Source organism: Heptranchias perlo, chromosome 2, assembly GCF_035084215.1.
Source record: "Heptranchias perlo isolate sHepPer1 chromosome 2, sHepPer1.hap1, whole genome shotgun sequence".
In the NCBI taxonomy this organism is placed as follows: domain Eukaryota; kingdom Metazoa; phylum Chordata; class Chondrichthyes; order Hexanchiformes; family Hexanchidae; genus Heptranchias; species Heptranchias perlo.
Window position 1 is genome coordinate 64,747,623 of NC_090326.1, and position 12,297 is coordinate 64,759,919.

Below are 12,297 nucleotides of genomic sequence, written 5' to 3' on the forward strand. Positions count from 1 at the left end.
GGGGGAAACACGCACACGCACACGCACACACACACACACACACACACATGCACACGCACACGAGAAAAGAAGCAGAATGACCTGTAAACTGTAAAGTGCTTGGGGTAGATCTTGACTTTGTGCGATTGTGTAAAACAGGGGATAGTGAGTCGGCAGCCGGTTTTACATCTCTCCCCATTTTTATTTCCATTGTGGAGAAATGTAAAACAGGCTGCCGACTCATGATTACCTGTTTTACACAATCGCACCAAGTCAAAATCTACCCCCTTAAGTGGAAAACAGGAGTGATATTAGCATGAGAAAATAAGAGACATAATGAGAAAAATAAAAGAAATTAAAAACTTTTACAAGACACAGAGAACATGAAAGCTAAGGAGGTGGAGGATGAAGTGGGTTGAAATTGAAACATGAAAAGCTGGCAAAAAAGAGCAGGCTCCAGCAGCTCAGGAGTCTGGGAGAAGAAAAAAGCATATCGACACCAAGGGTGCAGACCTCCCTACCAGCATGGATTTCCGATTATAATTGGAACAAAAACAACTTGCATTTCTGCAGCATTCTTGGCGTGTCAAGAGACATCGCAATATGATTAAAAGGATGGCAAAGAGTAAAAAGCAAGCAAAAGACGGTAAGAAAAAAATGCGGGAGAGTGAAAATACAGTTCAAGAGAAGAGTTTTTAGGAGGCTTTTAAAGGTAAGTGCTGGGAGAGAGGATTCCAGAGGCAGGAGAATAGTGGCTGAAGGAGTGGCCACTGGTGGGGAACTAAGAGTAGGCTAGTGTCAGAGCAGATAATTCAACTGGAGGAGATCTCTGAGATAGTGTTGGGTAAAGCCATGGAGGGATGTGGATCTTAAAGTCAATTTGCTGGAGCGTGGGATGCCAGCGGAGTTTAGCAAGAGAAAGGGTAATGGAGGAGTGAGCCTTCGTGCGGGTGACAGTTTTGATGACAATTAAGATATCTAAGCCGGGGTCGAACGGTGCACCAAATTTCTGCAGTTCCAGGCTCAGCCTGAAGTGACAGCCAGAGAGGTTGCTGCATAAGTGTTTATGGGACAGGTAGAGGGAGCGAGTGGCAGAAGCCTTTGGAGTGAATGGAAGAGGTGAGAAGTAGAGCATAAGGTCATCGGTGTGCATGTGGAAGATGAAGATATTTCTTAGTCCCGCACAATTTTCTTGGAATACTTTACAAAAGATGCTATAAAAGTCTAAATTTTAGCATATATTGAAAACTCTAATAGGAATCCAGTTCTTAATGAAAATCATTTGAAGAGCTTTGGACAATATTCCAACAATGCAAAGATAAAGGATTCAAGTTTCCCTTCAAATTATTATTTCAATCCATTTGCAATGAATGTAGTCCTCACCCGGTCTGTACTCCTCACGGGCAGCATTAATCTGTATCTCTGTTTCAGCAGCTATCTGTAGTTTCTGTGTGACCTCCTCAGCTGTCTTTTTTGTATTGCTTAGAACAGTGATAAGGCTTTCATCCTCTACAAGGGAGCCCTTTGTGCTTGTCAGACGGTACAGTAGATTGTCTTCCAACTCTTTCATCTTCCTCTTATTTGACGTTACATCCTCCATTAGATCTGTTCGCTCCTTTTCCAGCTCCTATTTTCCATAAATCATACGATCAATTTGTTTATTTGAAACAACAGTTTACATTTATCTGTGATTATAATCCACAAGCATCAGCTAAGAAAATACATTGTATTGCTAAGAAATTGAGGCTCACTATGTTGTCAAATAGAATGCAACTTCTTCAACCTCAGGGGATGGATAGGACCCTTTACCAGTTGCATGATGTGCTCCAATCAGGGATGCAACAGTAATACATGGTGACGTGCATAGTGATTATTCTACTCTCTCTGGAGTGAAGTACCTAGTGTTCACTCATTATCATTCCCTGAAAACATGGCTCAGTCTGCAAACTTATTATAAATGGAAGTTTAAGTGAGAAACGGAATTAGAAAATAAAGTAAAACATAAATATAGTTGCCCCTCCCCCCCAACTCCTCAGCTTTGCCTCCCCGCCCCCCCACCAGGCCCTGCTTGTATGCTGGCTCGAAGTTGGAGCCAGCCAGTATTCATCAGGCCCCAAATGGTGAGCTGCAACAAGAAACCCTTTGAGCTCACCACTTCCATTTAACTGGGGCCCAAGGTCAAATTTGGCTCAGACTGGCATACAGAGCAATTGCTCTGCTGACATGCTACCTTTTTTGGGCACAAGTCAAATTTCTTTCCCCAGTTATTTAAAGAAGCTGGATGAATATTTCGTTTTGAAGTAGTCTGAAAGTTATAAGGATATGATAGATGATCAAACAGTATATGGAACATTATGGGGAAGTGCTGCAGATCAAAATAGTGAATCATAAATGCATAGTTGAAATGGCACTGTTCAATTGATAGTCCACAGTTTTAGTAGGCAACTTTAGGATCTCAGTGAGGACTTGCACAGTTTTGTCTTCTTGGAAATGTTACACTGTGGCTGATCACTTTCCATAAAAAATTAAATAAGTTGAGTTGAGTCCATCATGGTCAATAGTATAATTTGCATCATTATAGATTGTTGCTTATTGGGATGAACGGCCTTTTATTGTGTCATGCTTTCCTATTTTTTTTATTTCCACCTTTTCTCTAATCTATCCTTTCCTTCTCCTTTGTGTCCTTGATGACGACGACGACAACAACAAAATATTGCCCCACAGCTTCACTACAAGCAATCATCTTTATTATAGCACTTGCTTTTCAAATAACGCTCTAAAAGCAAAGGACATGAGCCCTTTCATAAATTTCATGTTCATGACTTTGTACCTTTTTCAACTCTACAGGTATCATATGCCATTAATATAATTAGTGATAAAAAAATCCAAAGGTGCATTGTTGATACACTTATTAATAGTAAATACTGAAACACAGTTACACAAGATCTGCAATTGTGTACAGCACAGACATACCTGTTTTTCAGTTAGAATGACTCTCCCCAGCAACTGGTCCTCCAGACCTTTCATAGTGACGGTAAAGTCAATGATGGAGGTTCGAGCACTGATCTCAGGTGTGTATGCTGGATTGGGAAGCTTAGTGGTGATGTAAAGTCTAAATCCGTTCATTACATCTATCTCTTTATCACCCACTTTCACCTGTTGAGAGAGTCTTCATAAATAAATGACCTTTAATGGAAAGTCCTGAACTACATAACAAGCAGAGATTGGGACCTTTAGGCTGGTGGTGGACAGGGTCTCCACCATTTTTCCTTTTCCTGTGCTTGGGGAACAGAATGATAATTCACCAGGCACCAGCCTACCATGTTTTCAGCCTATCCCCGGGACTCCAGCAGACCTTCCGATCCACAGGGGTTTGAGGACAGGCCTTTGTGACAGCTTTCAACAGGTACTCCTCTGATGGGGTGCCCAACGAATGAACTGAGAGGAAGATTGAGGCAGGAGACCAGGAAATTTGATCACTGGGCTGAACCTGAATTTCACTCCTCCTGCCCATGCCGGGACTGCTGCTCATTGCTCCTTCCTCATCCACCTCGTGCATATGACCTGGCCCATTTCCCTCCCATCTGCCCCATTCCTGATGGTCCCTGGGAAAGCCAGGTGACCCACGGTAGTAGGCCCAGGGTAATGGCATGAATGGCCTTAAATGGAGGGAGGGGCCCGGTAGAAGCCTCCACACCCTGCATTTCGCCACAATGGCTTACCTACTGAAGGCGTCGGGCCTTCAGTGGTTGACGTCGCCCAGTCTTCAGGCCACTGTGACAACTTTAAACTTTCTTCTGCCAGGAGACCGCCGTGAATAGATAAGTACCTTCAGTCCAGAAAACTGGGCCAGTTGTCATAGCAGAGTCGGGGAAATGAGTGGAAGTCCCATGGGGCTGGATAAGGAAAAACTAGCCTTATATATTACCAATTCCTTGTTTGGTATTAAAAGCTATGTGTTTCAATGTAACGAGCATATACCATATTGAATATAGTGTAAGTAGATGGACAACTATTTATTTACTTTTAATTTTTTATATAGTGCCTTTCATGACCTCAGGACATCCCATAGCGCTTTACAACCAATGAAGTATGGTCTGATTAGTCAGGGCAGTGAGCATTATTTCATGATAAATGGATGCATTTAAGGAACATGGTGCTACTTCGTGAACTGCTACACAAACTGCAAGGGAAGAAATAAGAGACAAAAACACCAAGGGAAAAAGAACTATGTTTGACATTAATAAACTTACAGAATGATTGTGTAATTGACAAATGAATTTCAATCTAGATAAATGTGAGGTGGTGCAAATTGGTAGGAAGAATAAGGAGGCTACATATTGCTTGGATAATAAGAGTTTAAATGGAATACAGGAGCAAAGGGACCTAGGGGTTCAGATACACAAATCACTAAAAGTAGCGATGTCGGTTAATAAGGCCATAAAAAGGCAAACCAAGCACTGAGGTTCATTTCTAGAGGGATAGAATTGAAAAGCAAGGAAGTTATGTTAAACTTGCATAAAACCTTGGTTACTGAGCACAGTTCTGGTCTCCATATTACAAAAAATATATAGAGGCACTGGAGAAAGGTGCAAAAAAGATTCACAAAGATGATACCAGAACTGAGAGGATATACTTATCAGGAAAGGCTGAACAGGCTGGGCTTCTTTTCTCTAGAAAAGAGAAGGCTGAGGGGAGACCTGATAGAGGTCTTTAAGATTATGAAAGGGTTTGATAGGGTAGAAATAGAAAAAATGTTTTCGCTTGTGGGGGAGTCCAAAACCAGAGGTCATAAATATAAGTTAGTAACTAATAAATCCAATAGGGAATTCAGGAGAAACTTCTTTACCCAAAGAGTGGTTAGAATGTGGAACGCGCTATTACAAGGAGTAGTTGAGGTGAATAGCATAGATGCATTTAAAGGGAAGCTAGATAAGCACACGAGGGAGAAAGGAATAGAAGGATATGCTGAGAGGGTTAGATGAAGAGGGGTTGGAGGAGGGTCGTGGGGAGCGTAAACGCCGGCATAGACTAATTGGGCTGAATGACCTGTTTCTGTGCTATAGACATGATGTAACTCGATATTAACATGTGTATATTAGAATCTGCTTTAAAATCAGGTCACTTTTAATAAATCTTGTGGTATTAATAAAAAGGCTACAAAAGTACATAGGCGTGGTATGTATGTACACGCCAAGGTTTCCAATCTTGACCTCCACAACGCAAAATAAAACAGTAGTCATGAAAATCTGCAATCGAAAATTCAGTGGGAGTCCGCTGGAATGGCTGCACACTCAGTGGGAAGCCAGTCACCACCCATCCCTATTAGGCTATTGAAGTAAGGGGGGGCATGCCCAGGGGAGAGGACTACCTTAGTTGGGATTTACTGCACAGTTGCCATTAGTTGGGACCCAGCATAACATCAGCGTAGATCTCACTAGGCATACCTGGCCGATACCAGTGGAAGTGGGGCCCACCTGTGGATCCAGGCTGGATTGGAACCTGGACTACTGAAGAGGCGGCTGGGCGGTTAAACGGGCAGAAACACTCTGAAGGTGGGATGATCAGTATCTTGGTAAATATTGGCAGAAACCAAGACTACACAAGGTGGTAAGTGGGGGCTGGAGTGGAGGAAGAGGAGGCAGCTACAAGGTACTTTCCCTCCACTGGGGGAAACGGGGTCCTACTGCCACATCTCCCATGGTGGCTCCTGGAAAACAGTGGTAAGTGGGGCAGACAGGAGGGAAATCACTTGGTGACCTGAGCCCGATCCCTGCCACAATTTGCATGTCATAGGTGAGAAAGGAGCAGCCAATGGTAGTTCTGGCGAGGGTGGGAGGAGGGTAGTTCTGGTCGGGGCAGTGAGGTGACGGTGGGTCTCACTGTATGCATTTTCACTCCTGCTGCTATCGCGGAGAAGAATCCTGGCCATCATATCTGAAACAATTCTTAGCAGAAAATTAGCACTGGGAAAAAATATAATTGTTGTCTCGGCATCTTTGGGTATGCTGGGTAAATAATCAGAGCAGCTTTGTAATCCACTTTCTTATGTTTCTATTTGCCCTTACTCAAAACTTGCACAATTGAGAGAATTTAATACAAGGAAACAAATGAACCTATGGGAAATGCAACTTCAATTCCTGCATAGCATAAACAGATGTAGATTAAAAATTCTATCGAATGGATGCACTGTACTTCACGTACTGAAGACACTTTGCTTTCGTATCCTTGTAAAAAAGCTTAGGGGTTAAGATGAAGCAAATTATATTTTAATGTTAGCAAAGTCACACTTGGTCACATTTTAATTCAAAGTGGTAAAAAAATTGGAGTTACATGAGTAAGCGCTCAAGTCACTTAAAAATAAATTACTTCACCATGAGAGTGACAACCTAATTCTAAAAGTGTTCGATAACATTTGTTGCTCAGCAATAGATTTTTTTTTAAATGTTCTACTTTATGTCTGTGACAATACAAAAACCAGGCCAATATTATAATTATCATTATTTTAAAAATCTGGTGAATGACACTCACTTAGATCACTGCACATTGAGAATTTTCTAACTTTAGATATTTTATCACAAACAACTTAAATTGATGGTTTCAGACATGTCAAATTACAATCCTCTAATCTCATCTAATTGTTATCATTAAATACTCTCATAAAAGGGAATACTGACACAAATGCTGTTAAAAATCACTTACTGACTGTGTCATGTCTTTGGGCTTTATACTTCATTTAACTCCCAAGAAAGAACAGCTTTTGTTTACTTTTTAATGGCTTCCAGCTCAATCAATTCAAGTCTATCTTTCTAAGTGAAGCCTAAAGGTGGCATTATACTGTTGTGACTAAAATACTTGGGGGGGGGGGGGGGGGGATATTTTTAACCCCCCAGGACAGGTGGGAGAGGGGCGGGAGTTAGATTCTTAAACATATAAAACCGGACCTTAACCTGCCGCAAATGTGCCAACTTCTGGTTTAACCGAGGCAGGTTGGGGGACGGCTGATTAACCTGTTCTTGAGAGGCAGGTCAGTAATTTAAATATATTAATGAGGCTATTTAGATTTAACGGCTGCGGGCCGAGTTTTCTAGGGCTCAAGAAACCGGGCAGCTAAAGGGAGGCAAGAACTGCCGGATCCAGCAGGTAAGTGCATTTCCAGCACTGCTTGTGGGCCAGAAGGAGCAGGAGTGCTTCCCCCCGGCCCCCCAAAGCAAACCTGTTGCGATCTCCTACAACCCCCTCCCCAACCCCCATGGCAATATCTCCCTCCCTCCTCTTCGGTCACCGGCTGCAGCCTTCTACCGCAGACTTTCCCGCCCGACGGACAGCTAGCCTCTCAATCTGGCCAGTTGTCGGGCAGGAAACAGAGAAGAAAAATTCAAATAGGGTCCTGCCGTTAAACGGACCTCCATCTTCACCATATTTTTGGGTTTTCCGGCTGCTAAAAGTTGCATATGCTCCCTCCCTGTGAATACTGGGTCACAACAATCCGTCTCAAAAAACATTGCAAAGTCTTGTGTCAGTCTCCGTCAATGGGAAAACCCATTTTAAAAATGACAACATTTATCTGCATCACCAGTTTCACCCGCAGGTAGTGCTGTGATAGGGATTTGCAATGTATATAAGTGTTTTGCCAGTGCTCTGCTTCTGAGCTTGTTATGTGGCAGACTGACTTTGTGTAAGTGTAATCCACTGATACTTTTGACCAGAAAAGGGCAGTAAGAGGTCAAAGAAATAGGAGATACCTCATCTAAATAACATAAGGAGTAGTACTAGATGGATCTTAGTAAAACTTGGGTCAATAAGTGTAAAGGTTCAGACCATCAAGTGTTTGTATGTGTAAAAATTAGGGAATCTATGGAGGAGAAATTGCGTTATTGCTGAGAAGTGGTGCGCAATCAGCAACGTGTTAAAACGCTCACCCTATGTTGGAGGCCCAAGGCTTGCCCCAAATTCAGCCACGGGCCTATCTGTAAAATACTGGCAAGCTGCGGATACCAATTGGGTGTCCCAATGTAGCTCACCAGCCCGGGCCTTCCCAAAATCAACTGGCTTAGACGCCGAGCCTGCCCGCAGATAAGTGGGGGGTGGGGAGGAGGCAAACAAGAGTGGACCAGCAGGGGCCCGCTGTATTGCTATGGAGACAGGAGGTGAACTCCTGCTCCTCCTGGCTTCACATTTGGGTAAGTGGAAACTGGAAAAGTTACCTCTTCTTTGATGGCTACCGGCCATAGACCCGTCAAAACTGAGCGGAGCATGTGTGGCGCGTGCCCCGCCCAGTTTTTGCCCAAATTGGCATCAGGGACCTCAAACAGGCAATAGGTTCCTGCTTAGCTTATTCGATTTGGAAGCCGGTGCATTTCCATGGGGAATGGGGCATGGGAGATTGTGCAGGGAAATTGGTCCCCCCAATGTCCATTTCGTGCCCAGATAACAGGCCCGACAGGGGCCAATTTCTTCCAGAGTCTGTGTAAAAATCACCGAGTAAAAATCTTAAAAAGTCCAGTAACTGTAGAAATTGGCCACTGCAAGAAAAATTTAAAAAAGCAAAGTGAGCTTCAAATTGGGTGAAGTAAAAGTGTTAAGAAATGCATAGTGAGAGAAACATAAAAATCATAAATTTCTCAGCAAATGAAAATCAGAACCTCAGTACAGGTCCATCCCACAGCATCATCAAACTTTGGCTCCAAGGTCTTGCTGTGGTTCACCCTTACGGCCTTGCTGATCTTTCATGGCACATCCCCACTACAGTACAGCTCGCCACCGCTGAATGTGCACTTGCTCCCCTGGCAGTGTCTCCACTCCTTCCCACCGCCCCCCCCACCCCCACATTGGCATCATTTCCTAGCCTTGCTTTCTCCCCCCCACCCCCCCACAGTATTTCCCATCCTACACTCCCTCGCCCCCTTGCCACCCCGTCACCATTTCTCACCCTCAGCACTCCAGCTCCTCCCACCCCGCCGAGGCAATGTTGTGGTTTTTTTCCCCGAGGCACGGACAGGTGACCTGTTTTTGCCACCTAGTTGAGAGGATTTCCTAGACCTATCAGAGACATGCACCCCCAGTCCCCTTCCTCCAACCCATGTCTCCCTCTCTATCCCCGATCCCCTCTTCCTGCTCATACCTCCCCCTCTCTCTCTCCCTGCCAGTGTCACCCATATACCGAGAATAAATAAAACACCAAAACGGATTAGCTGGTCATTTATCTCATTTACTGTTTGTGGGGCCTAGTTGCCACATTTGTCTGCAAAACAACACTTCAAAAGAAATTAATTAAATATAAAAACAAAAAAGGTTGAAAATACACCGCAAGTCAATCAGCATCTGTAAAGTAAAAAGATAGGTTTTAACAATTTATCAGATTGAAGGCTGTGAGATAAACAGGAAAAAGAGCAAAAAAAAGGAGACTGAGAGTTCATCCAAATTGCTTAATAAAAAAGCAAGTGATATAAAAGATCTTCAGTAATTGATGCAGCCATGGAGGGGACGATTTTAACCCTGCCCGCCCAGCGGGAACAGGGCAGGTGGGCAGTTAAAATCACTGCACAGTACTTACTACTCCGTTCCCAATGCATTCCCACCGGCTGCCATTTTAACCACACAGTTTTCTGAATTGGCCAAGAGGCTCACCAGAGGCAGGCAGTGTCCTCATGAATACATGTAAATCGAGGTCCTATGATGCAATTGGGACCTCAACCCTATTGTAGTGAGAAATCATGGAAGTCTTTCCCACATGAACCTCCAGAGATGCATCAGGAAACCTGGGGGAAGTCCTCTGACTTATTTCTCAGATTCCCCTCCATGAAGCAGTATAACAGCAAAATCTGAAAGTGGGCAGGCTGCTGGTTTCCTGACGCAATCAGTTGGGAAGCCCATCAATTAAGTTAAAATGACACCTGGAGTTAAAATCGCTCATGCTGATGACGTCACGGGGACTTCCCGTTCGCCCCGCCTACCTGATTTTCACCCTGTTAAAATCAGGGCTATAAAACTGACAAAAGAATGTGGAAATAGTTAGGGGAGGTTCATCTACACAAAATCAAGCTTCAGATCCAGCAGATATGAAATGAAAACAGAAAATGAAAGCAAAACACAGTGGATCATAGAATCATAGAAAATAGGAGCAAGAATAGGCCATTCGGCCCTTTAGGCCTGCTCCGCCATTCAAATGAGCATGGCTGATCGTTCAACTCAGTACCCTGTTCCAGCTTTTCCCCCATATCCCTTGATCCCTTTAGTATTAAGAAATATATCTATCGCCTCCTTGAATATATTTAATGACTTGGCCTCCACTGCCTTCTGTGGTAGAGAATTCCACAGGTTCACCACCCACTGAGTGAAGAAATTTCTTCTCATCTCGGTTCTAAATGGCATACCCCGTATCCTGAGACTGTGACCCCTGGTTCTGGACTCCCCGTCCATCGGGAACATCCTCCCTGCATCTAGTCTGTCTAGTCCTGTTAGAATTTTATATGTTTTGGTGAGATCACCTCTCATTCTTCTAAACTCTAGTGAATATAGGCCTGGTCGACCCAATCTCTCCTCATACGTCAATCCTGCCATCCCAGGAATCAGTCTGGTAAACTTTTGTTGCACTCCCTCCATGGCAAGGACATCCTTCCTCAGATAAGGAGACCTAAACTGCACACAATACTCCAGATGTGGTCTCACCAAGGCCCTGTATAACTGCAGTAAGACATCCCTGTTCCTGTACTCAAATCCTCTTGCAATGAACGCCAACATACCATTCGCCTTCCTAACTGCTTGCTGCACCTGAATGCTCGCTTTCAGCGACTGATGTACAAGGACACCCAGGTCTCGTTGCACCTCCCCTTTTCCCAATCCATCACCATTCAGATAATAATCTGTCTTTCTGTTTTTACAACCAAAGTGGATAACCTCACATTTATCCATGTTATACTGCATCTGCCATGTTCTTGCCCACTCACCCAACTTGTCTAAATCACATTGGAGCCTCTTCGCATCCTCCTCACAGCTCACATTCCACCCCAACTTTGTGTCATTTGCAAACTTGGAAATGTTACATTCAGTTCCCTCATCCAAATCATTCATATATATTGTGAATAGCTGGGGCCCAAGCACTGATCCCTGCGGAACCCCACTAGTCACTGCCTGCCACCCGGAAAAAGACCCGTTTATTCCTACTCTCTGTTTCCTGTCTGTCAACCAATTCTCAATCCATGCCAGCATATTCCCCCCAATCCCATGTGCTTTAATTTTGTACACTAACCTCTTGTGTGGGACCTTATCAAAAGCCTTCTGAAAATCCAAGTACACCACATCCACTGGTTCTCCCTTATCTAGTCTACTAGTTACATCCTCAAAAAACTCAATTTTGGAAGATGATGCATCCACTATTTCCAGGGCAACTTCCTTTAGTGCTCTGGGATGTAGATTATCAGGCCCTGGGGATTTGTCAGCTTTTAGCCCCATTAATTTCCCTAGCACTATTTTTTTTACTAATACTGGTTTCCTTCAGTTCCTCCCTCTCACTAGACCCTTGGTTCCCAACATTTCCGGGAGGTTATTTGTGTCCTCCTTTGTGAAGACAGAACCAAAGTATGTGTTTAATTGTTCTGCCATTTCTTTGTTCCCCATTATAATTTCCCCCATTTCTAACTGTAAGGGACCTAGATTTGTCTTCACTAATCTTTTTCTCTTGACATATGTATAGAAGCTTTTACAGTCAGTTTTTATGTTCCCTGCTAGTTTACTCTCATACTCTATTTTTCCCCTCTTAATCAATCTCTTTGTTCTCCTTTGCTGAATTCTAAATTGCTCCCAATTCTCAGGCTTGCCGCTTTTTCTAGCAATTTTATATGTCTCCTCTTTGGATCTAATACTATTCCTAATTTCTTTTGTAAGTTTTCCTGTTTTATTTTTGCGCCAGACAGGAATGAATAATTGTTGTAATTCCTGCACACATTCTTTAAATATTAGCCATTGCCTATCCACCATCATCCCTTTTAGTAAAGTTCCCCAATCTATCCTAGCCAACTCACACCTCATACTTTCGTAATTTCCTTTATTTAGATTCAGGACCCTAGTTTCGGATTCAACTATTTCACTCTCCATCTTAATGAGGAATTCTATCATATTATGGTCGCTCTTCCCTAAGGGACCCCGCACAACAAGATTGTTAATTAATCCTTTCTCATTGCACAATACCCAGTCTAGGATCGCCTGTTCTCCAGTTGGTTCCTTAACATATTGGTCTGGAAATCCATCATGTACACACTCCAGGAATTCCTCCCCCACAGTATTATTGCTAATTTGGTTTGACCAATCTATATGTAA

General features: G+C 43.4%; 1 protein-coding gene across 1 annotated transcript in view; it reads right to left on the reverse strand.

Annotated features, from left to right (window-relative positions):
• Positions 1–12,297, reverse strand: part of dnah5 (dynein, axonemal, heavy chain 5) — a 227,265-nt gene that overhangs the window by 50,470 nt on the left and 164,498 nt on the right. Inside the window, exons 64-65 of the mRNA XM_067995817.1 lie at positions 2,953–3,135; positions 1,363–1,606 (exon numbers count right to left, since the gene is read on the reverse strand). Of these exons, the coding sequence (XP_067851918.1) occupies positions 1,363–1,606; positions 2,953–3,135 (427 nt within the window). The remainder of the gene's footprint in view (positions 1–1,362; positions 1,607–2,952; positions 3,136–12,297) is intronic.